At 39.6% G+C, this 26,308-nt stretch overlaps 3 protein-coding genes and 1 non-coding gene across 4 annotated transcripts; 2 read left to right on the top strand and 2 right to left on the bottom strand.

The window, feature by feature from the left end:
* Positions 1-1,168: 1,168 nt before the first annotated feature.
* On the bottom strand, positions 1,169-7,783 carry LOC131307458 (uncharacterized). The gene is made up of 10 exons (XM_058333961.1): positions 7,618-7,783; positions 7,340-7,420; positions 7,178-7,205; positions 6,942-7,024; positions 5,410-5,442; positions 3,841-3,919; positions 3,683-3,735; positions 2,512-2,572; positions 1,880-1,962; positions 1,169-1,755 (listed from the first exon to the last, which is right to left on the bottom strand). The coding sequence occupies exons 1-10, from the start codon at positions 7,636-7,638 to the stop codon at positions 1,666-1,668; spliced, it is 612 nt and encodes a 203-aa protein (XP_058189944.1). The 5' UTR covers positions 7,639-7,783; the 3' UTR covers positions 1,169-1,665.
* Positions 7,784-7,836: 53 nt separating this feature from the next.
* Positions 7,837-7,908, top strand: TRNAP-CGG (transfer RNA proline (anticodon CGG)). Its single transcript has one exon. It is a non-coding gene; the product is annotated as a tRNA-Pro (tRNA).
* Positions 7,889-14,096, top strand: LOC131307457 (protein disulfide-isomerase like 2-1-like). The gene is made up of 11 exons (XM_058333959.1): positions 7,889-8,225; positions 9,236-9,320; positions 9,959-10,056; positions 10,232-10,287; positions 11,091-11,208; positions 11,346-11,373; positions 11,490-11,581; positions 11,832-11,988; positions 12,088-12,212; positions 12,506-12,605; positions 13,692-14,096. Exons 1-11 carry the CDS (start codon positions 8,071-8,073, stop codon positions 13,755-13,757), a joined length of 1,080 nt encoding a protein of 359 aa, XP_058189942.1. The 5' UTR covers positions 7,889-8,070; the 3' UTR covers positions 13,758-14,096.
* A 7,022-nt stretch (positions 14,097-21,118) lies between these two features.
* On the bottom strand, positions 21,119-24,016 carry LOC131308307 (uncharacterized). Its single transcript, XM_058335212.1, has 2 exons — positions 23,226-24,016; positions 21,119-22,094 (listed from the first exon to the last, which is right to left on the bottom strand). The coding sequence occupies exons 1-2, from the start codon at positions 23,611-23,613 to the stop codon at positions 21,382-21,384; spliced, it is 1,101 nt and encodes a 366-aa protein (XP_058191195.1). The 5' UTR covers positions 23,614-24,016; the 3' UTR covers positions 21,119-21,381.
* Between the last annotated feature and the right edge of the window lie 2,292 nt (positions 24,017-26,308).

The raw sequence follows: 26,308 nt of genomic DNA, 5'->3' as shown, positions 1-26,308 counted from the left end.
ACAATATTGGTTCTCTTAATCGTGTAAAATCAATATCATAGTTTCTTCTTGTGCTAAGTTAGTGTTGGCTTTCATACGTTCTGGGTGTTTCGAACACACTATTCGTATCAACAGCAATAAAAATATAGAAATGAATATTCTTACTCAAATTTGATGTGTCCTTAGTTGTGTCCATCTCCTTTGCTCAGAATTAACGTGTCACATGTGCGTATCTGTGTCCGTACTTCTCCGGAGATAGAAACTTGTTTTCTCGTTCTGGAGGTAAATTAATGCATTAACAAACAAACCAAGGATAAGGAGGGTAAACCCCCATACATCTCAGTTCAAGAGAAACATATAAACCTCTGGGGTACCTACAGCACAGAGCCAAAACCAGCGAAAAAGAACCCAAGGCCAAAAGTTCTAGGACATGTACTCGAATCAATGCAAACCAATCTATTACCAATCATTTCTATCAACTTTTCGCCACGAGCTAATGCAAGCTCTTATTTCCCCCATCTTTGGCAATTACAGATTCAAGGACTTAGCTATTGTGTTGGAAAATCCTCGTGTTTTTCTCACCCTGAAGATGATACAACACAGCAGCCACAGAGAGCTCATGAAAATTCTGTGAGGGATAGACTTCCCACTCCTGAACTTAGCCCCAAGCAAGCTCTTCAGCAAACCCAGATGGAGCTTGATGAACTCTTCCTTACAAAATATGACCATGTGTGAGAAGTAAAAGAGATGCTATAGACTTTCACCTGCTCCACGACACAGGACACAACCTGTTCCTTTGTCCCAAAAACATCCATGTTATCGCGACTCAATGTATTAAGAGTTTCGAAACACACAAATTTCATGGCACTGTTGTGCCTCATGCACTGAGAAACGGGGGACGGAATTTCGGGACGAACAATCCATGCTGTAAGTACTAGAATTTTACAGAAATAAGCAAATGAATTCATAAGATGAGGGTATACTTTTTGCAGCTAGACTACCTTTATGAAAGATAGCATGAGAGTAACAGTGTCAGGTAGAAATGGCTTTTGCCCTTTTGGCCTCTCATATTGTGACTTCAGGTATTTTATCTCTCTTTTCTTTTCCTGCAGGGAACTTCAATGTGGGAGAATATATACAAAGGGATACAAGCGATTCACTGGGGATTCCCAAACCAGCCAGAATACATGCCTTGGTTTTGTTGATAGCTGGATGTTTTTTGATCCTCATGTGAATTAAATTTCTTGAATTTTTGTCTTCTAACATTAGTTGTACTTTTCCTACTTTTGGTCACCATTTTCTATTTCTTCATAAACGTCTCAGTTTTTTGCAACATATTATCCACTAAAATAAATATCCACCGAAACGAAGCATAAAAAATTGGGAATGATTCGCACCAGCACAAAGGGCTATTACAGCAGCCAAAGCCGATACTTTCAGCAACAGATATTACATTCAAAAGGAATGATAAGAACCTCAAAAGTTACCCTTTCTGATATGGCGATCAGAAAAGTCCAACTATTTGTTACTTAAAGAAATGAATGCTACAATTTTAGGCAGTTACCCCTTTCAATCAGACCAATTTACATGGGGAACCTTACTTCTTCAATATATTATCGATGATGGCCTCTGAACATAAGTTGGCAAATCAAGATCTTTGAATGAAAGATGGATTGTCAAGCCTAATCACTTTTTGGATGAGCCAAAACCCCCAAATCCCATCATAGCTGCAACATCAGGGTCTAGCTCAGGTTCCTCTTCTGCTGCCTTCTCTTTCTGATCCAGAGAGCAAATAAACAATTCACATCATGCAATAGTATGTCAATATAAAAATGCACCAGAATGAAATGTAGCATTGCAAAACTTGCTAGTGATAATGAGCCATATATGTGGAACTAACCTTCTTCTCTTTCTTTCTTTCTCTGCGTTGGCGCTTCCTTTCCTCCTCTTCTTGCTGCTGTTTTAATATCCGCTCATCAAGGTCTACAAAAGAGAGGAGAGTATCAATCATGTATTTTCCCCTTCTTGTCTCCAACCAACAGAAACACTTGTCCTTACCCTAGTCCTCTAATGCTTCTTCAATTTCTGGATTGCTTTCCAAGTTGGGAAAGCCCGCAAAAAATACGTTAACTGTTTCACCGCAAAATCAAAAGCGTAATAGTAACTATAGTTTGATTACTTTTGAGTTTGGACTATCTTAACTTATTTTATTTTTATTGGTCATTTTTGACATTGGTTGTCAAGAGAGTGTACACACATTTTGGAGACTTCTGTTGCAGTTTTGCAAGTCAACTTGTTCATATGGCGTTTTGCGTTATTTTGGCTTGCAACTGAAAACAAATTGGCAATGAGCGGTGAAACCGCCCAGACACATACTAGTTTCAAAGGTGCTAATGCACTGGTGATAAAAAATAGTGGGTTGAGGAAACATGTTAACTATTAATGTGTTACGGTTGACAACTGGGCAATTGATATTACTACTAGCCTAAATTCTAACAGGCATGTTTATTGCAACATGATTTCAAGCGTTACCTTTTTCAGTAAAAGGTTCTGTATCTTTACGCTTCTTGAGACGTTCAAATCGCTCCTGCACCTGCATACCATAAGAAAATTACAGTCTTAACAAACTTCCACTGGGAATTCAATTCTTGCCAAAAGTGAAACATTGGGACCAGATAAATAATCTGCATTCACTAAATACCGAAGCATTTATGAGTAGAAAGGATTGCGGGATGTCCCATCCCAGGACTATTTCCATGCTACTCCAACCTTATCAAGTGAGAGGTTGGGTCCCAACTCCCAACGGTTGTTAGTATTAGACTATTTAACGTTGTAAGGCGCAAGTGAACAAAAATCCATTACACAGACATGACTTTATTTATGCCTATCAGCTCCTTTTATCTGCAAAGCATCGAATACTCATTACAGATCAATATAGCTTAGGTCCCTTTTTTTCATTAAGAAACTTCTAGTCAGGTTATAGCACGTCTCCAAGCAATTTATTTCATTTACGACAAGATAATGGAATATTTGCTATATAACCAAAAACAAAAGCACCAAGCAGTGAATTACTATGGTTCAATACTAGCCATAGCAATTCACATGTGATTATTGCCTGTTACAATAACTCCAACATGTCTAGCAAGATCGCCACCACTACCCTGACATGCATTTCCTTTCCCAAGAAGACTGCTACCACTCTCGAAATGACAAATTTAGTGACATCCCAGCAGTGGACAAAAGCATGACTACCTAAATAAAACAAGTATAGAAATGGAATCACATCTTTTGTATAGTGCAAGAGTCTATTTTCGCTCTGAAAAATGACTAGCCTCGACTTTGCTCCAATTCTTGATTTTTAGAATGGGGTAAATTATTCTTGGTTGTGACTGACTTGCGACATACTTGACTCGGGCAATGTCACCTGACAGCCTACGTAAGCGCAGCACTAGATGTTGCATATGCACTGTTGGTACTGAGTCTACCGACACTAATTGATCTCGAACAGAAAAGTTTTTGGAGTTTCTATAGAGAGAGATCTAATGTGGTTTCCTCTTCACATGCAAAATGCCCTCCAACATGCTTGTTTGCTGGAGTATTACCAACCTTCAACTAATAATACCTCTTCGGCTTCTTTTTTATTCACTCTTTTCTCAAATTTCACTTGTAGCACTGTAGAATAAAAATACTTGTAACCACGTACCTGCTCAAGAGAGGACCGTTCCACCCTCATAGACATACCCAAAGCTCTTTGATCTAGAAAGCAAAACCAAAAGTACCATAAGAAAACTACAAACACAGAGTAATTCTTCTTCAATCAAAAACCTGGTGGAATCAGATAGCATATCCATGAGTACATACGTTTCTTCCCATTGATATGGTCCAAAAAGTTTGCAGAATCCTTCACCACACATTCACAAACTGAGCAGAAATAACCTGCCTGCAAATCAAAAAGAAAAAGAAACAAAAAAACAAACTGATTTTATCACAGCATGAAAAATCAAAGAGATTCACAGGATTGAGTCAAAGCATCCAAGTTATAGAACATAATTCTTCTACCATACAGAATAGAACGAACCAGAAGGAATATAACCAAACTTTTTACTGTTTTTTTCCTAGAGAACAATCAATTTGCTAGAGCATGATTTGGAAAAACATTACAGTCGATGACGGTATTACATTCAGGGAAAAAGGAAAAAAAAATCCTTGATCCGAATTACACAGCCCAAAAGTAATGTGATATGAGAAGAAATCAATGGCACTCTGCTGCTAGAGGCTGAGAAAGGATTGCTTCAATTCAAAGGAAGGAAGGAGAACACAATACTAAGGAAGTGATTGTTTTTCTTTTAAGTAGAAGGCTTGCCTTCTCACTACTCATTCTGGTTCCCAACTTCAAAAAGAGTCTTCGGGTCAACCTAGGAAAGAATTTTAAATCCCATCTCGTGAATTGGAATGCAAAAGGCTCCTCAAGGATGATGGTGCTCTTTGGATCAGCCTATTATTGCATGTAAATCAAGTCCCTAAGATTTGTGGACTTGGAGGGCTAGAGAAGAGAATGTCAGCGCACAAAATTGACATCTTGAGTACAGCTTTTAGCGTGGAGATTTGCGGTCTTAGTTGTGAACGTAAGGTAGAACAGGTGAAAAGATTTGCTAGAGGAGTAAATTATACTTCCTCCGTCCCAAATTGTTTGTCCAGTCCGCAAAACAATAACTTTAAAATAATGCAATTTTTTAAAGAAAAAATTCAAACTTTTTTCACAAATTAATAGAAGTCATTGATATCTAGTAAGTTGTTAAAAAACTTTTGAATTTTTCTTGCAAAAATCGTATTATTTTTAAGACTCCGTTTTGCGGACCGGACAAATATTTTGAGACGGAGAGAGTAACAATGTTCTAAAAGTCGCTTGGCGCTAGTCGGGCGGTCGGCCACCTTCGAGCGATTAATCGGTGCATGTTAATTAGTAATCGGCGATTAATCGTTAATTGGACCTAATCGGATAGGCCCCGCCAGATATTAATCAGTGATTAATTGCCGATTAATTCCTTGTTTTAGAACACTGATTTATAAGGTGGTGGACAGGCAAGCAGAACTTTGGAATTCGGCTCTCATGGAATACATGCTAAATCGTTCCCTGTAACAAGTGTAAGGGTAAACAACCATAGGTGGGGATAAAGACTGCAACAGACTAATACCAGTCAACATGACTATGCGGTCTGCCAAAGCTATTCATTAGAACTAAAAACAGTGCAATAGCTTATCTTGATATCAAAGAGTTCAAATTGGATATCATACTAATAATAATAATAATGCGGGTAATTCAACAACTACCAAATAATGGCAAACTGCGAATCCAAGAAAAAGATGGAGAAAAAATATACACAAAACTTCATCAGTGAGTGGCTTATAATGTAAGAGGTTCGATAATACCTGTTGGCTTAGAGGTGCTATTGGCGTAACGACCTGGCATAGACAGTAATTAAATCTGTTAGTAACTACAGAAGAATCATGACGCATGTGTAATAATAGTGAAAAATCAGAGACAACTTGCATCCAACATAAGAAGTTAAAAACTGTTTCAATGGTTTAAGCCTTCAAGATTGACAAGAAATAATAACCATTCTCACAATAGCAGAAACTAATAATTAACTTACTAGTACAACAAATTTCACCACCCCAAAAGTTACAGCCACAGCCCACAGGCTTCTAAAAAATCCAAACTTTTACCATCAATGCCACAAGAATGATCCTAGGAGCTTGACAGACAAGGCCAAAAAACTTCAGCAATTCAAATCATCCAAACATGAAATCAGCGGAGTAAGAGACATTTGATATCTTTTAGCAACCTTTCATTACTATGAATCCATGCAAGTACAAGCTGCTAAGTTTCAGATGAATTACTGTGAGGTAAACTGCAAGCAGAGCCATAAAATTAACTTGGTGTTTTTCTGTCATTTTCATACGATATGGTTGTTCGGTTGAACGACATAGATCCGTGGAATAGGGTCCAAAGGAAGGAAACATGTTGATTCGTGCCAATGAATGAGCTAGCAAATCCTTCGCACTGATTTTGCTCCCAACCATCCCACACTTTCAGTTAGTGTCTACCAATGATGCCATGACAAGGATCGAGAAAGAATCAAAATATGGGTTTTAAAGCACCCAGCCAACCATGCATGAGAAGTTGATAGCATTCGTGAAGTGAGATTGGATGATACAGAGCACACTCTTGTAATTGTAGGCATTCATAATGTGGGATTGAGTGGGCAATGTAACAGAATTGTATATAATGCGAGTAAAACTACATATATACAAATATATATATGAACAATGCACAAACGCATATCCCTTCAATGGGAAATGGATTGTGGCCTGTGAGTAAGTTTTAGAGAGAGAAAGAGTGATTGGAATGGGAGAGAGAGAGATGTGATTTGTGGCAAAAATAGATCTGGTGAAAATGAAAATTTTGAAAGGGTATGAACAGTGTTTTCGATACCAAAAGGATTTTGAACAGCGTTAGCTGGGCTCCTGATATGCGTAGACCAAGGGGCGGAAGAACCAGAACCGACCACCCTCCTCAAGGCCTCGAATGGGGAAAATCGGATTCAATTGTCAACTGCCCCTATCGGAAATAGGATTGACATTTCCAGTGGATCATTGAAAAAGTTACAGGGCACTTTAATCCAAAACAAAGTTAAGGTGATTCCACTGCATTAAAAATTAAGGTAGCTAAAGTACTTCAAGAGAAAAACACAGTGGTAAACGAATTTTCCAATGAATAAAGTAATATACCCATGTCCTTGCACAATTCTCCAGAATCAAACCATGTATTAAGGCTTAGAGCAACCAATACAATGAAACACTATATGTCATTTAACACCACAATCGAGAGATTACCTACTCAACTGCAATTAAACAATAGTACGATACACTCCTAATACGGGAGAGACAGAGAAGCTAACCTGAGTCTTTCCCAAGCGAGAATTGAGATCCACTTCATAATCCCTGTGCTTCAAAGGTTTCCTCTGTACTGGAGGACCTTTTGCTACATACACACAAAACCGGCATTTAAAACTCAAACTAGCTAGCATATGCATAGAGAACCAAATATAAACCATCTAGAGCTTTCAAACTACAAACCATAGAATGCGAGCATAATGTATGAATGCAGTAGAATTCGGTAATCCAATTAACTTACATTTGGATTTAAACCGACCATCAGCCTCCTACATAACAAAAAAACACCACAGTTAGTCAAAGGAAACTGAATGAAGAGAAAGATGCAGGAATAAAGGGGCAAACTTTGTTCCTTCAAAAAGAAAGAAAGAAAAAAAAAGCTAATTTGAAGGGACGAACAGACCTGTTCCTCGCGCTCGCGAGCGCGCTGTAAATACTCCTCTCGATCGAACTTCCTCCTAAAAGTGTTGTCAACCCCAACCGGCTGCACACAAAAAACAGTCCATAAGAGAGATTCTTGTATTCAGCCATCATTATTTGAAACAACAGCAACGGCCAATGTGTAGTGCATAAAATCCCGATAATAATCATGTGTACACAGCAATGGAAGCATAATTTTGTCTGCATAGATAATAGATAAAAAATAAAAAAACAAAAAAAACATGGAGAGATTGAGCTTACATGGTTGCTGGGCTGAGCCATCCTGGTAACTATCTCGACGAGTACTACCACCCGCGAAAGTTGATGCAATTTTGAGGGTTCCCAACTGAATCAATTGAGAGAGAGAGAGAGAGAAACCCTAGGAATTTCGAATGAGCGGAGATAAATTGGGAAAGGGAAGACAAAAGGCTGTTCGCTATGGGTTAATAATCTTTAAAAAGACACCTCGGATATCAAAAAGGGTGTTTGGTCTAGTGGTATGATTCTCGCTTCGGGTGCGAGAGGTCGTGAGTTCGATTCTCGCAACACCCCAATCTCGCTTCTCTTTTTTGGGTCCCCTCGGTTGAGGAAACGGGTCAACTCACGAAACTGGAGACGAAGCCGTCAACGCCCGAGAGTCTTCCCCATTTTTATTATTCCATCGGCAGCTAAACAAACAGTTTTCTTCATCAACATTTTGGATTCCACCAAGAAATGTCGAGCTCGCAGATCTGCTGGCCCTTGGCCGTCCTGGCCCTGTTCCTACTCTCATCGGCTTTCGCCGACGAAGTGGTAGTCTTGACGGAGGACAACTTCGAGAAGGAGGTGGGCCAAGATCGAGCCGCTCTCGTCGAGTTCTACGCTCCTTGGTATTATGCAAAACGCATCCCCATTTATGTTTATAAGTAGTATTTACGTTGTTTACGTCTCATGTATGTGGTTGATGGGAATTCAGATTGGTTTCACGTGCTTGATGGGTTCTTTTGATTTGTTTGGAAATTCTTTGGCGATGTTGTTGACTGTACGTGGATGATTAGATCCGTGCTTATTCGGGCTGATAATTTGGGTTTGATTGACCTGTATTTGAGTTGAATCAGAAGTTCTCGGTTAAATTTATGCTTTCGATTGAACGATAAAGCAGTTGACAATCTGGGTTTGTATGGTGGTGTTTAGAGTCTTTTGTAATCGCTATAGTTTTAATTTTGGCGCAATCTGACTCGTAGTTACAACAGTTTTACGACTACTGCTGCCGTTAGATTGTAGATCAATCAGCTTTGGTTTCGGCTAAGTGGCTAGAATGCTGTCAATTTGCTAACTAGACACCACCTTTGTCCTGGCTATGTTAAAAATCTGCGTGTTTAACTTTTATGCTGAGTTGGAGTATTGCTATTTCTTTCACTTTCCAGCACTCATGCCTCACTGCGGTAGGAAGCAACTAGGGGTCCTTCATCGCCTCTCACTGATGGTGAATGTGATCTTAGTATCTTACAAACACGGTCAAATGTTGAATTGGGAAACGGGCTTTAAGTTTTGGGGTGATTTGGAAGAAAAAAAAAAGAGTTTTGTAGTGTACTTGTTTTTTTGAAGATGATCGTCCCATTTTTACTGCATTATTTTTCAGTTTATTTTTTGAGCCTCCTATTTCCAAATATCTCTACTAGTTGATCTCCCCTTTTTGTTGGATGTATTAAGTAATTGGGCTCTTTTGTTGAACTCTGATTTCTCAATTCACTTTGATATTTGTCTCTCTTTTACATTTTCTGCATGAGAGTGATAATAGCGTTGCTGCTATTCCTTATGCAGTAGCTTTTAATCGATGTCTAGTTGGCTAATCTGAAGATGGTATACCTAAACTCTTTGAGGTTTTGTTCAATTGTAGGTGTGGCCACTGTAAAAAGCTTGCTCCTGAGTATGAGAAGCTTGGAACAAGTTTCAAGAAGGCAAAATCTGTTGTGATTGGAAAGGTTGACTTAAACCTTAGTTTGGCTTTCTCAGTGCTGCTTGTTGCATGAAAATATGTAAAGCTGTTGACTTAACATAGTAAGGCTTAACAGCATGTCCATTTGCATCCGTGTAATATTTTCGTGGCAACGAACCTTACTTTTCATGGTTGTCGAATTTGGCTATGTTAATGGACTGGGTATTAATTATTAACAGAGGGTGCAGGTGTAAGTGTAAGACCTCAATAGAAAATGAATATTGGAATATTGGCACGGTTATAGGTATTCAAAAGTTGGGCTGGATATGTGATACTTCTTGAACTTTAACTCTCTAGTATGTTATAGAGGAGTAGAATGTAAGATGCTGTTAATTATTTGGAGTACATATGAGTGGCAAGGAATTTAAATATTGTCAATCTTCTTTTACTTCAAACCTTTTAAGAATTGGAGGATTCAAATGTCTAATTTGGCTACGAGGTTGGAGAAACATTTTTATACCCTTACCCTTGGCCAGTAGAATGTGTAAAGCAGTAGGAATGGAAGAGTTAGTGCAACAATGCTTTGGAAGACGCGTGATAGATCACCTTAATACAATGTTTTTGTTTTGATCAATGGAAGTTAGTTTGGATGTTTTATGTAGTTCGTTGGGTGGTTTGCTGCAGGTGGACTGTGATGAACATAAGAGCCTCTGTAGCAAATATGGTGTTTCTGGGTACCCCACAATTCAATGGTTTCCAAAAGGTTCCTTGGAGCCTAAAAAGTATGTATATGCTTTCATGGTTATTGTCCTTCCTATCTTCGTTTGTTTTGTTATAGCTTAGGTCACCGAAGGAGCTTGAAGATTTCAGACATGCATATGCTCTTGAAATTATAGGTCCCCAAACCCATCTATATTTTAAGTTTGACTCATTTCACCTGGATTTGTTAATTGTTAGGTATGAAGGTCCACGAAATGCTGAAGCTCTTGCTGAGTTTGTGAATAGTGAAGGAGGTAATAGTCTACTTTGTGAACCAATTCATTCCTATTAGTGTCTGTAAATCTTCTTGTGTGTGTGTGTTTTTTTTTTCTTTTATAGGTTTTTCACTGATAGGTATAGGGATCTGTGGCTGGGCACAATTGCACAAAAACATTGTTAACCTCAAATTCCTTGGATATGTGGGAGTACGCTGGACCGCTGATTTACGTGTAAAACTTGCGGAGAGTGACAAGACTTGTATTGCATCCTAACTTGCATGTGAGATGTGAGCCATGTGACTCAATGTTTTGTCTTGAAGAACGGGAGTTGGACATATACTGTATAATCTAGAATATAGTATTGAGTATTTGTGAAGCGAAGCTTTTAGTAGGAGGCTCTAAAAATTTGACATTTGGTCTTAAAAATTGTGGCGTGTCTCTTCCATTGAGAAGCTGTGTTTCATATGATTTCTTTGTGAAATTTCTCATATCTTTAAAAATTAATCATCACAACTTGGACCTTAATGGTTGAATTTGGTTTTGTTTCAACGGTGTTTAAGGTGTACAATATAAGAAAACCAAAAAATCCATCCTTTTTGCTTCATTAGTTCCACACGCGATAGTGTGACGTAAAGAGTTTTTCTCTTTTGCTTTTGTGTGTTATGGTGTGAATGGTATTGCAAGTTGCAATGGGAATCATAGTCATTACGTGATGTAGCCGGGAGATAAGATTAATATGTGGAGCTAGGATGCCATTCTATTTAAATTTTTCGTATTAAGGAAACTTTTGGATTTCCAATTGTTAAATACTTTACATTATATTGTTGTTTTTTTGTCAGGGACTAATGTAAAGATAGCTGCAGCCCCCTCAAATGTGGTGGTTCTAACAGCTGATAATTTTGATGAGGTTGTCCTGGATGAAAAGAAGGATGTTTTGGTTGAGTTCTATGCACCCTGGTAAGAGTAAATGTTTTATCTCTAGTGCTTCTTCTTACTAGGTTAAGTGGTTTCCCTTAGGGATGAATTTTAGAATTTGATATCCAATTTTATACCCTTTGGATCATTAACCACTGGAGGTGTGTTTTTTTTTATAGGTGTGGCCATTGCAAGAACCTTGCTCCTGTAAGTAGATTTGTAGTGTTTCCCTTGGATTGTTTTACATTTTATATGTAATATGAGATTGAGCATATAAACAACGTTGATCGATCCCTCACTTCATTCTTCTGTCTGTTGTTTAGGTTTATGAAAACGTTGCCACAGCATTTAAGCTTGAGGATGACGTTGTAATTGCCAATCTTGATGCTGACAAACACAAGGATCTTGGAGAAAAGTGAGTTCAGATTGGAGAATTACCAGAGATCCCTTTTTTCGCGTAGAAATTTGTTTTTTTTTTGCAATACAAGTTGAGCTTCCTCTTATTTTAGTCAATATGATGTAGCCATATTTAAATAAGTTTTTTTTTTTTTTTCATGCATGCAGCATAAATTTGTCAACAATTTTGTTGTCTACTGTATAAACGTTTTTGTATCTTGCTGTCATAATTCTTCCCTTATGCATCTGATTGGCTATTGCTTGTTCAGATATGGTGTGAGCGGCTTTCCTACATTGAAATTCTTTCCTAAGAGCAACAAAGCTGGTGAAGATTACAATGGTGGCCGAGATTTAGATGACTTTGTAACTTTCATCAATGAGAAGTGCGGAACCAGTCGTGATGCAAAAGGACAACTTACTGACAAAGTTAGTGGCAGAATAATTCACATTTCCGTACCGATTAGTTTCTTTCTCTCCTTTTTTGGTTCTTAATTTCCTTTGACTAGACGGTTATGCTTTATTCAGGCTGGCATAGTTGAGAGTTTGGACGCTTTGGTGAAGGAGTTTGTTAGCGCTGGCAGTGAGGAGAAGAAAGCCATCTTTGGCCGAATAGAGGAGGAAGCTGAGAAGCTCAAGGGTTCTGCTGCAAGGTGGTGATATTGGCTTGTAGGTTATATATTTGCTTAAAGAACATCCGAAAGTCTAAAGACAGACTTAGGACACATAAAAGTGCACTCTGTCGCTCCAATTCATCCTATGCATAAATAAGTCTGGACCTCACAGTGTACTTTTTCTGCAACTATTTGCGTCGGAGTTTTGTTTTGTGTTCGATTAGTGATTGTCCTGTTGCTCAATGAGAAACAATTGGAATTGGGATACATTGTATAATTTGTATGCTATGTATTTTGTGTTTTCTATTGTTTATTTGTTGCTTTTGTTTCAGGTATGGAAAGATCTACTTGAAAGCTGCCAAGAGCTGTATGGAAAAAGGTGCTGACTATGCCAAGAATGAAATCCAGCGCGTGGAGCGCATGCTGAACAAGGTAAACTTTAGTTGCCCTTATAATATGGTGGTTGCGTTCGCATCCACTAGCATAATGCTCTCCCTGTATCAGATTGTTACATTAAACAGGCACAAGAAACTTATTTGCTTTACATATCATCATGACCAAATCTCCTTTCTTTCGTCCTAGAACATTATTCAAGGCCCAGTTAGTGGCCTTTTTGGCTTCCATTCACAGCCTTGTACACACACAGGCATAAATCGCCCTTGTTTAGAAGGCTGTTCATGACAAACAAGATGGCTGTGATACTAGTTTTTTGCCGCAAACTATGTATTGCCTCTCTCATAAATGACTTTTTTCTAAGATTGGAATTATACACCCACTATATAGTTGTACACACTTCAAGGGGCCAACCCCAGACGAAACAATTATCTACAAACTTAATATATAGACCAAATCTAACCATCACCAAGACCTCAGAATACCCAACAAAAACTTTGTAAGATGTGGCCTTCAAAACTCTCAAGTCAATAATACATCCATTGTCACAGCACATACAAATACAAATAGACCTATATGGCAGTAGTTATTAGAATCATCTCGTACCGAGTGCGCAACTGTAGGAAAGCAAAGCAGCAGCAGCAGCAGCAGCTCCTGCACTATCACAATAAGCCTGCATTATCCATTACCCAGTTATCAGGCCCATGAGTGAGAGTTCTTGGATGATACAAAGACTATTCACAATAAGCCTGCATTATCTAAAATAAAGGAGCTTCCGTTTCAGTTCTACCTTTCAGAGCACTTAGAGGAGCTTCCATATCTAAAACTTCCATCCCTTTCTTTAAAGGACCCTTAGCCGCAAACATTAAAATTATGGCAAGAACTCAATTATACCTTGATTCCCCGTCCCGTACCTCTTATCCATCTAAAACGGCATAATTGTTTTTTTTAGCACACGCAATTGCAGAGTTAACTTGGAGTATTGTTCATGTTAACTACTGTAAGGGGTGATAACTGCTGGTTGGGATGTACAGTCGCGTATGATGTTTGTAATAGCGCTTCAGACATCAACTTTGGGGACTGATTTGCATTTTTTATGAAATCATTTCTGTTCTGTTGGTGCAGGCCATCAGTGCCACTAAGGCTGATGAGTTCACGCTGAAGAAGAATATCCTATCCACATTTGCTTGAACCCTGAGAGGGATTTTATCCTTGGTGTTGCGGCTTTGAGTTGCACTGCTTTCGGGGTTTAATCTGCAAGGTTTTTCCTTTGGCTTCGGGACTGTACTATGTTGTTATCCTTTTAGCTCTCATCTACAAAACACATTTTTGCTATCAAAAGTTCAACTTAAATAGAGTAGGGAGCGAGAGGAAACATTTTCCATTTTGCGTAGAACTCAGCTAACTATCAACTCTCTGATTACAAAGAAATAGGTCGGTGCTTCACTTATTGATTCACGGAAACCCTTAATGAAGATACTTCAAATTGCTTTATATACAGCAATTGTGCGGTCATCGTTTTCATCCTCAGTTGTGGCCTTTTGATTATTGTTTTCAACCATAGAATGTGCATACTCTTTAGACATTCCATGGGTAGAATAATAAGTCATTCGCGTGATTCAAAAGGGTAATCTTCGAGGAAAGTGCTGTAGATAAAAATTTACTGATTCGTACTTATCTCGTATTTCCTTGGTTAGCTGAGGAGGGAAAGTTATTGCTTGCTCCAAATACCATGTTCCACACCAATTATCTCATATTGGTACTCTTCAGTGCAGAAGTGATGGGCCCCTATACAAACCAATGAGTAGTACGGTCAATTAGAAATTACCATGTCAGTGATCCTATTCCACCAACTAATTCTCAGTAAATAGACCCACAAAATAGTGCCAAACACTAGTATGAGTCTCCATGTCTAGTCTTGCCTTTCTGTACAAACCCATGAAGTCCGGACAACGTATAAATGGTTTTTGGGAAATGACATATACATGGAAGGACATGGCTTATTTCTGATGATGGAGGTTGTTCCTGGGGGTGAATTCCAGCTGTGTATTTCCATGGTAGAATTCAGATTCTTTCTAGTACCAGCTGAGCATGAATCTGTGTAATCTGGCATCTGAAATTCAGTAAATGGCACCTGAATTTTCCGCACCTGGTAGGATTTTAGTCCCTCCTTAAAAGAGGATGAACATTACCCTCCTTCTTATTGGTTGGAATGGTGTTGATACCACCACAAAGTGATGTCATGCTTATCAAAAAGTGTATTGCAAGGTAGAATTTATACCATTTCAACCAATAAGAGGGAAGGTAATGTTCGCCCTCTTTTAAGGAGGGTGAACAAAATAGTACTCACGTGGTAGTGTATGCAATAGGACACTCATTTCTCTTGGTGGTGACAGTATGCCACATTTTCCTTGGGAGTCCAGGGTTCAGGAATTTTCTTCTATTAGGAAATTTAACAACCCTGTCTTACTGTACACATTGTCATGACCGGTGAGAGTCCTGTGGTCAAGATGCTTGCTGTGAGTAAATTACTTCCCATGGTTATAGTGAGTTTTACTGGTGGGGTCCACACGCACTGCACGGGGCAGTATATGTGGACTCCACAAACTTTGTGAATGTGTGCGCATTTAGGCCTTGTTGGTGTACTAGAATGAGATGGACGTTCTCTTTGAATGCTTATTTTGATGTTTGTTTTGTAAAGCATCAGAACGTAGATCACAGATAATTTTTCACAGATGAAATTATCGTCAACAAATTTAGATGAATGGCCGTCCCATTGAGAGGCTAAAGAACGGTTATTTAATATTTTGCTCTCTCAGCACAGCTCCTAGTCCTAAATTTTAGATGAATGGCCGTCCCATTGAGAGGCTAAAGAACGGTTATTTAATATTTTGCTCTCTCAGCACAGCTCCTAGTCCTAAATTTTAGATGAATGGCCGTCCCATTGAGAGGCTAAAGAACGGTTATTTAATATTTTGCTCTCTCAGCACAGCTCCTAGTCCTAAATTTTAGATGAATGGCCGTCCCATTGAGAGGCTAAAGAACGGTTATTTAATATTTTGCTCTCTCAGCACAGCTCCTAGTCCTAAATTTTAGATGAATGGCCGTCCCATTGAGAGGCTAAAGAACGGTTATTTAATATTTTGCTCTCTCAGCACAGCTCCTAGTCCTAAATTTTAGATGAATGGCCGTCCCATTGAGAGGCTAAAGAACGGTTATTTAATATTTTGCTCTCTCAGCACAGCTCCTAGTCCTAGGAATGGAAAATCACATTGAGAACCTTTTTCTTATTACTTGCTTTTGGAAGAGGTGGTCTTTCTTCTTGTTCTTTTTTTGGTTGATAAGTTGAAGTGATATGATAATTTACCCATATAAAGAAATGGAATAGGAAAAGGAGAGAAGAATCCAGAAGAATTTAGGGAATGGGAACAATTGCATGGGATCAACCCGAAGGTTGGCCACGTGGTCTTAGTTTGGGATTCAGATTCGATTTTCATTGATAGCAATTTTTGGGGTCATTTCACCTCACGCATAAAAGTGTGAAATTGCTGTGAGAGTGGCTGTAAGAATTAGTTCGAAGCGCACGCAATTTAGTCCGGAACACTTTGCAATTGAAATATTAAGTGACTATCAAGTCATCATATTTCGTCAAACCTCTTTTATTTCAATGTCTAGGAGACACCATGGCCCATAAAACTGAGGTCACTAGCCTCCCACGCCCCTATCTCATATGCATATCTGCCTTCTCACTTGCCAAAAGGCAAATCAAATCATTGAAATCAATGACAGATCTAAAACAACCAAAAAAGGACAATCATCAACTTCTCATGGTCCCCTAACTTCCCATATTTCTGTGAAGAAACAAAATAAAAAAGTAAATCCTAAACAACCATCTCTTTCGTCTAGTTTGTACACATGCATCACAAGGCTTGGCCCCCCAAAGAAGATACAACAAGAATTACTTGATAAAACTTCCTTTCAATTTGAAGTTGTTAATGTTCGCTGGGGGCCCTTTTGCAATTGTGGATCTTTTGGGGCCTTGTATTAATACCTAATAAGGGTCTTTTCCTAGACCACGTGGGCCAATTCCCCCAGCGCTCAAGATCTAAACTGGTCACTGTTTATATAGACATCCATGCTAGAATACTAAAGACACCACGGATTCAGTGAGGGATTTCTTATTTTGTTAAAATGCAGACCTTTTTTTCGATCAAATTTTAATGATCCAAATGGTTCAATGTGTTCAGCTTATGATTTTAAGGGTCCCTCGCGATTTGCAAAAAAAGGATCAGAAAGTGCTTCATCCGAACAATTTTCATTGAACAGTTCAATGAAAAAATGCTCGAATGAAGTACTTCTCGGTCTCTCTTTTTTTCTGATTTCACGCGAGAACTCTTTTTTTCTGATTTTACGCGAGAACTCTTAAAATCATGTTCTGAACACATTGAACTGTTCGGATTATCGAAATTTGATCGGAAAAATGGAGGTCCGCATTTGAACAAAATAAAGGATCCCTCATAAGATATGGACCGTACTCGAAGATATCTATCTGTATGGGTCTCAAGCAGGGATAAATTTTCAGTGCTAGGCGGGTACCACGTATTGCCCACCCAGCTCATACGAGCCGTCCATTGCATGGGTCTCATAGGATATGGACTGTACTCGAAGATATCTATCTATATGGGTCTCAAGCAGGATAAATTTTCAGTGCCGGGTGGATACCACGTGGTGCCCGCTCGGCACATCTAAACCGTCCATTGCATTTTTGGACGGCTCAAATTTAGAGAGAGAAAAAAGTGAGTGAAAGTGTTGGGGTGAGAGAAGGTTTCAGCAGGCGGACTCCTAACGTTGTATACCAAGTACTTCAGTATTGCTAGTGAAAAAAGTTTGGATCGTTTCAAGTACTCCATGGGTCTTGAGATTTATTGTTATTCAGATCACTATTATCTCTCTGATCAAAAAAAAAAAAAGATCACTATTATCTCTATCAGGCAAAGTAGTATTTAAAGGATTACTATGAAAGATTCTCTCATTTCTTGGCCTCGCACAAAGGAAATTATTTTCTTGCACCACGCCGTTGTGGCCCTCGTGGGACTCTGTATTGCCTCACATTGTACAATTTTACATCATTTTTGAGGGTTCTACGGAAAATCAGCTCAATGAGAAAACTGAAAGTGCTTGATCTAATATTCCAATTTTATATTCAAAATAAACGATCACATTGGATCAAACACTTACAACAAAAATGCTACAGGTACCGAAATTGGGGGACCGAAATCGGACCGACGGCCGCCGGCGGGCCGTCTCCGGCCACCGGACGGCCGATCCGAGCCGTCCAAAAATTCTAAAAAAAAAAACCGAGGGGGCCCACGCGGGAATCAACGTCATCCGAGGTGTGTAGGGTGCTTGATCGGAGCACCCCTTTTCGTGTGTATAAAAATATACACACGAAAAGGGGTGCTCCGATCAAGCACCCTACACACCTCGGATGACGTTGATTCCCGCGTAGGCCCCCTCGGTTTTTTTTTTTAGAATTTTTGGACGGCTCGGATCGGCCGTCCGGTGGCCAGAGACGGCCCGCCGGCGGCCGTCGGTCCGATTTCGGTCCCCCAATTTCGGTACCTGTAGCAACACTCCACTTACAATTATCCGGTTGAACTGATTTTTACAAGGCTATTCGAAAAAACATTTTAAAATTAATGATCAATAGTTCGAATAATTTGTATGGGACTCGAAAATAGGGCCCTGGCCGATTTGTGCTCCTTCAGCGCATGAGCGGTCGGTTCCCATAGAATTATTGTTTTCCTAGATAACACCCTCCAAATTCCAATCAATATTTGTTGATCCGCCCCTATCAATGGTTGGTCCGAGAAGAATACGTACAAGCAGAAACAGATAAAAGGTCCTTTAGATTTGCAGTTGGTGGTCAGGCATGGAGGCCCCTTCCTTGTAAATCGTGGGTCATGGGGACCTTGCTACAAACACAACTAACATGGTTATTAATGTGCCTAGATCGATCATGTGGATCAAATCATTGGGGTTCGATAATCAAAACAAAATTGGTAACAGTAACTTTTTTCCATTGTAACACAACCTGTGCTACAGTTTTTTATTTTTATTTTTTATAATTGGATGTTTGGGTTAGTTTGCGCGCACCTTGACGAATTCTGGGACCATGAAAGTAACGATCCGGTATAACCCTCAGTGGCCCCAAAGTTTGAAAAGTTTCGCCTCCATAGAAATAACTTGTGACCTCATGAAAGAACACTTATTGTTTTCTCGCAACCATCCGGCCAACCCCGTTGGGATTAACCTATGCTACAGTTAGGAGATCCAATACGCCTAAAACCATGCTAGTAGTAGTAGTATTTTGTTTATTTATTTACCCCTTCGAGGATACGTATCCTAGGTAACCGTTTCTCATGGTTGTACACTTGTACTATAATTTTGTTATTATTCCTATTAAACTTGTTAGAAGATGACCCAGATCTATATACAGTACGTTTTTCTTCGAAAAGCACAATTGTCAACCCCTCAAATCACACACAATTGGGCTGTATGTATTTAGAAGAGCATCTTTAGGAGCAACAAACATGTTCTTTGTTTTTTTTTGTTTTTTTTTTTTTAACTACGAGTGGGTAGGAAATGAAGTGTGTGAAATTGTGAATAACTTCGAATTGAACATAAGCTCGTAGTCATACTGAGCCCGACTAATAAACGCGTTAAAGAGACAAGTATGTAACCAAAAACTCTCATTCAAGGGGGAATTTTTTTATATTATATATATATATATATATATATATATATATATATATATATATATATATATACATTACAGGAATTGACACCTTGACATTTCCTTTAGAAGCTCGTAGTCATATTTTTTTTTACAGGAGTACTAGAGTTTCTAACCTCTGTTGGGCTACATGTTTCTACTCCTAAACACCAAGGTGTTCGTCGGCCTAGTGATCCATATATGTATGGAACTTCCATCCTTAAGGTTTTATGTTCGAAACTTTTTCAGTGTTATCAACTTCTCTATTGGGTAGCATGTTCTATCCCACAATCCCAAGGGATTGACTAGTGGTCAAGGTCTGAGACTTAAGAGTTTGCTCGATCTTAAGATCTCAGGTTTCAAAATATCTTAGATGTCATCGTCTCTTTTGGAGCCAGTCCAGTCCATTCAGAGCTTTACTCTGCCTTAAAATTGGAACCCTCGCAAGTGGGCAGTGTGTAAGGTCTCTCATAATTAGTCGAGGCGCGCACAAGCTCGCTCGAACAATTGAGAGTTATTGTCATGCATTTCGAGTCGTTGGATCAATGTCTTAAGGATGGGAATAAGGAAAAATACCATGTAAATATAGAAACACCAAAGCTGGATCATATTATTTTCTAGTCTTTAAGTCCATGTCTCAAGGTGACCCTATCTAGGATTTTTCACATGATTCAATGCTTAAGATAACAAGGGACCCATAAAGAAATGTGTACAGGAGTACTACTACTAGGCCACAAAAACAAACTTATTACTACTAGTTTTTTAAGTCACCTACTATTTGTTATAGCCCCACATTGTTCGTTATACCCGATTTATTCCTAATCTCCCATCCGCGTGGGATCTAGATTCTGAGACCACACTATACACTTGATTTATTTTTAGAGTTAGTTACTCCAACAAAGTTGACTGTTGATACCTAACAGCTTTCAGCTTCAATCAATTCCAGATTTGGATCGAAAGCCCTTGTTTATTTCTAAGTATGTATTTGGAGTCAAAATAAGAAAGATTTAAGGACAGATAAAAAAATAAGCCTACTCCTTAATCAGTAAGGATTATCAAACGAGCCCGTTACCTTTCAGCATCGAACAAGCCTATGTTAAAAATTCTATAGATAGCAGATAGTAGTGCACAAATTCGAACACAAATGCGAGCAAAACCGTTCGATTGAGCCCCTCAACTGCCGTGTGAAACCCATGTACGGCCGACTGTTTCGGATTCAACTAACTATCTGTGTAGCATTGCTGTTTTCTTTTCGCGGTACAGCATCCTCCGGTCCAAATGAGAGAAGTTGAACAGCCAACGAAATCAATCTCTTTTACTCACACTGCAGTACAATAATTCAAGAGTGTGATGGATGTGCTAGTTCCCGAGGACAAAAGAAAAAAACCTGATGTGCACTGCATCCGCGGGGGACCGGGGTGGAGGTTAGATGATTAGATCTTACATTTATGAACTCCAAACACTGATTAGAAAATAGTAGAAGAAACCAGTGACATGAAAGGAAGTGCAAACTCACCATTTTGATAACTGTTCCAAGGCATTTCCCCGAACCATCTCCGCCCTCAATCAATTGAGATCGGCTACATAAAATCGTTCCGTTCGACGAGCTCTATTAAGACATCGAGTTTTGTGGTATCCAACAAACCTAAATTCTAACCAGTTTTACTTCCTTTGAAGTCAATTTCAATGTACCTCTCCGATAAACGCCAGCCCCTTTACAAGTCATGATAGACATTCAGTGCAACCATAAGCTTGCTTTACTATAGAAGTATACAACTTTATACACCTAAAATGGGAAAAAAAACATCCCATCCCATAAATTTCATTAATGGCCAAACCAGATCCATCAAATGGGGGAAACCTCACTCCTCTTCTCCAATCTAAAAAAAAAAGGGAGAATCCCCATCCATTCCAAACTAATAACCCAATACAGGGAGAGGTACATCACAATACATAGCAATTTTAACATTGGGGTGATAAGATACTACTAACAAAAATATACACATTATACTGCTACTACTGCTAGTACTACTATTCATATTACCTTGATGAAACTGGGTTGAGGGATCTAGCAAACCCATTCATGGCACCATAACTCTTGGAGCTAAAACCCAAACACCCAAGCAACCCTTGCCGGTACGGCAAGAACGTCTTCTTCCTCATCTCCTCTGACTTCTCCCTGTTCGCCTTGTAATGCAACTCGTGCGCCGACGCCGATGCCCCCCTCCTCTTCCCCAGTCCGTTTGACGGCTTCCCTCCTCCTCCGCCCACTCCCGCCAACGCTGCGGCCTTCTTCGGTTCCTTTCCACCCTGTTGCTTCGCCGCCTTCTTCTCCACGTCACCACTACTGCCCTCGGAATTCACCGGAACCTTCTTATCTTTCACCGGCGAGAACGAAACGGAAGTCCAGAACTTATGACTGTTCTGATTAGTGTTCCTTCCTTCACTTTTGCTACGGTAGAGAAATTCCTTCAGGAACACCCACCGCTTCGAGCTCCGGCTCACCGACGACGACCGTGAAGAGGAAGCTGAGGCCGACGGCGTCGTCTCGCTCGACGCCTCAGCCTCGTTCTCCTTGATCTCGATTTCTCCCTTACTGCTCTGTTCTTTGTCGGCATTTTGATCTTCTACGCCGTAGCTTTCGTGCCATCTGAACGGAGAGGATCTCAACGGCGACATAGATCTGGTTCTCCGACGCAGAGATCTGTCCCGCCATTTCACATCTCGTCCTCTAAGAAAGTTCTCACCTTCGTCTGTTGAGAATATATACTTGACATTACTCATATATTATCTCACAAATTAATCACATCTAGACGAGCTAATGGTGAGATCATATCATATCCAGTAAAAGTAATACTAAATCCTGTCCTAGAACCTCGCGAGTAGGGCCGATAAATGAATTGAGCAAGCCAAACAGTTGATTGGACAAAGTTGATTAGAAGACTTAACGAGCTTTAAAAATGTGCCAATGGCGAGATCATATCATATCCAGTGAAAATAATGCAAAATCATGACCTAGAATCTCACGAGTAGAGCCGATTAACGAGCCGGACGAGCTAAACAATTGATTGTTCTCAACTGTTCAAGTTTAATTTGAAAATTTAACAAGCTTTAAAAATATGTTCGAACTCAACTTATTTAGCTTATTTACCAAATGACCTTTAATCAAGCCCATCACGAACTGGTCTGCCATATCTTTAAATTTTTAATCATAAGTGGAACAAGTCCATCAATAACTTTTTCAAGGTCTGTTCAAAAGCTTAACAAAGTTTAAAAAGATGTTCAAACTTGGCTCTGTTTGGAACCATGGAAAGGAAAGGAAAAGAAGGAAAATTAAAAAAAAATTCCCTTCCATTGTATTGTTTGGTTAGACCATTGTTTGGTTTGAAGAGAAAGAGTAAAGAAAATATGGATTTCAAATGTTAGTAAATAGTAAACTATCCCTCCCATTTTCCTCTCATTTTTCTTCTCTTTTATTTTCCTTCCTTTTCATTTCCTTTCCAACGATTCCAAACAGAGTTTAGTTTATTTGCAAAACAAAATTGACCTAAAACGAGCTTTAATTAAGTCACAAACCGGTCTGGTGTATCTTTAACTTTTTAAAGATTATATGTCGAACGAGCCGAGCAATAACTTGTTCTAGCTCTGTTCAAAAGCTAAACGAGCTTCAAAAGGACGTCCAAACGCGGTTTGTTTACTCAACAAATTGACCTGAAACGAACTGTTAACAAGGGAACACGAGCTCGAACTTGACCTGATCGATTCATTTACAAGGCCTACTCACAGAGTTACGAACATAAAAACAACGACATTACTCTTCTCTCCAACACTTTAACCATTCTGAGATGAATTATCATACGATTTAGTGGTTTACAATACAATACCTTCGGTTTCGTCCAGATCCAGCAGCGGAGCGAGCACCTGAGGCCTCTGCAGGTGCGTGGACAGCTTCATTGGCCGGATCTGGCCGTTACAGAAGAGCTCGTCTGCCGAAATCATCGAGCCGTCCGACGCCGGCCCCGCGTTCGCAAACCTAGCCGAGAAGTCAAACTCGAACGACGAGCCGGAGACCGAGGCTCCAGAAGCGGGAGGCGTCGCGTTTAGAGGAGCAGGAGGAGAGAAGAGCATGTAGTGCATTGGACTCGTCGGAGCGCTGTAGAAGAATCCTCCTCCTATTCCGGCCCCGCCTCCGACGACGGGGATGCGGCCGGGGCTGGACGGGGCGCTAACGTAAGGGGTGGAGCAGGTGCTGTCGATGTCGGGGGAGTACATGTTGAGGTCGTGGAAGGCGGTGGCGGTGGCGGTGGCGGCGGCAGTGGTGGTTGTTTCGCGGCTCTCTTCCACGTAGAGAGAGAGAGGAGAGAGAGAGATGACGGAGTTGGAAGGCTCAGGTGATAATGGGGATGAGGGAGAAATAGAAAGAGGATGGCGAGGACTGAGGAGAGGAGGCTTGTGGAGAAAGGAAAGTGACCTTGGAAATCTGCGTTTTTATCGACAATGCCACTGCTGTCTTTTCAGATCTTCGTACTGGATCATGTGATTGATTCATCTGTTGCAGTGAAATTGCTCTAGTACCCCCTATAGTTTGGTCTCGTTACTAATAGCACCCCTATTTTTATGGACATTACTTTAGAGTTTGTTTGGAATAGGATTGTTCGCTGATCGGTTCGATTCTCAATCCCTATGGCAACAATATCTGGACTTGTATTTATCTCTCTTTGGCTCTCACTTATTTTACCTCTCCTCACAACATGTCATATTGTTTTGTTTTGTCGTTATTTGTAATTATTATTTCTGGAATAATGGAATTTGATTTTGATGTGCTAGGTCAAGAAGAAACCAACATTATGTGTTACATCACAAAATTAAGCAGACATGTCTGAAAGAAAGCACCAATGATTATGCATCTAAAAGCATAAATACATCCACATACACTCGTACAAATTTTACCATAACGTTAGGCAACTTCATTAACAATAATCTATTTGGTGTGTAGCCACATACTTCTTACTTATCTTGTCGTTAGTCTTTTATGCAATAGCAAATACGATAAAAATGACATAAGGAAGTACTATATGCATGTGCCAGCGTTTGTGTGGGAGAACAAGCTGATAAATACATCCATAAAATAATTGTCCTAGTTAACTTTGGGAATCCAAAAAAAAATGATTTTAGTGGCTAATAAGGGCTTTGGATACTTAAACGTTTAGATTAACCTATATCTTTCAGTAACATGAAAAGAATTATAAAAAAAGAAAGAAAGAAAGGTGTGGGGTAACATTGATAGAAGGAGTGAATATTGGGCTTGGAAAATGGGAAAGTACAATGGAGCCTAATTGCAAATCAGAGAGAGAGAGTGCACGTTCCCCCTGCATTTTGTTCATCTGTGATGTCACCCACCATTCCTTCCTGTACCATCTCCTGTATTGAAAAATTATCGGGTACAACACTCTTTTTTACGCTTGCTTCCTCAAATCAATCCCATCCCTTAATCATCTCGAGATCCGAGCAAGTCAAACAAGTTTGGCATCTTATTGGCTCGTACACAAAGGGGCACCAGCAACTTTGGTATACAGTATTTAACCTCTTTTATGACTTTTTGGGCAGATAATACGAGGCTTAATTAAGTACTAATTAATAGTTATAACTTGCTAACCAAATTAATTAAGGATTGAATCAGTACAAAGTAAACCGCATATAAAAATATTCTATTACAGAATACAGTGCCTCTTTTCAGTTTTCCTGTGCCCAAGAAAGGGGAATAATGGGGAAAATAAAAAGAAAAGGACATGAGTGTAGGAATACAAAGTTGTGACAGAGAAAATGTCACAGGCCAATGGGCTTTCTGCAAGCAGCATATTGATGATATGTGTTTTTAGAGATTGATAATTCTATAGTCGGAAGCTAAGTCACATAATGTGCACGAACAGATGCGGTGCAATTGTGGGAGTGCGAGCATCACAGTCTTTCAAAAAATTTATCCAACAATTAAAATTCGTGAATGCGAGAATTATGAGCACTAGCGCAAAACAAGAATTGAGAGCGGAAGCGAAGGCTATTTTGAAGAATTATTCGTATTGGCATTTGGTATTCGTAGATTGTGACACCCCGCTTTCTGGTGGCCGGCGGTATTGCAGGATGACAGGCTTCATCCGGACTGGAGGAGGCACGTCATGATTTATAAGAAAAGATCTCTCTTACTTGTACAAGGCATTTTAAAAGCTGTGAGGGCGGGCCAAAACGCAAAGGAATTTGACAGTTAAACGTGCTCAACCTGGGGTAGTTTAGGGATGGGTGACTTATAAGGAAGTTTATGGCTTTGGGCGTCCAAAGCGGACAATATTGTACAAAGATGCCCAATAAATTTTCGCTCAATTATTTTTGCCATTTGTCTATCTATCTCTTTCAACTCATTACCCAAAATCTCAAAACAAACATGGTCATGTGACTAAGAACTTGAAGGTGCAATCTATATAAACAGAAAGCATCAAATTAAGAAGATGGTTGTAATGCCAATGTTGCTTTCACTGTTTTCAAGTGTTTAACCTAGATAATGTTTGGGGTTAAGGGCTATGGATAGCCTTTGAACCCCCACCGATTAACATACTAATACTCCGTTAATCCGCTGATGTATACCGTATGTATGACAAAAAAAAAACATTAAAAAAAAACCTAGGTAATGTTCTTTTTTTTTGTCAAAAAAAACCTAGGCATGGAAATTTGACTAGAGGGGGCCCGGGTTGATCTTAGCATAATCCAGTTGAATCCCCTGTGGTCCTGGCCCATTTCCATAACTCCTTGACTAGGCCCAGCCCTTGGTTTAGTAGGGTGGGCTAAGACTACACCTTCTGTGGGCCATCTAGTCTTTCTGCAAAAATGGGACCAATTTTTCTTCCATGCCTCTGGTCCAGCCTGGTGGACGCTCCTGAAAGCTGAGAGATGGGCTTCAAAGATCTCAACCCCATGC

This window comes from Rhododendron vialii, chromosome 11a (assembly GCF_030253575.1).
Source record: "Rhododendron vialii isolate Sample 1 chromosome 11a, ASM3025357v1".
Taxonomy (NCBI): domain Eukaryota; kingdom Viridiplantae; phylum Streptophyta; class Magnoliopsida; order Ericales; family Ericaceae; genus Rhododendron; species Rhododendron vialii.
This window is presented reverse-complemented; position numbering and strand designations above follow the sequence as displayed.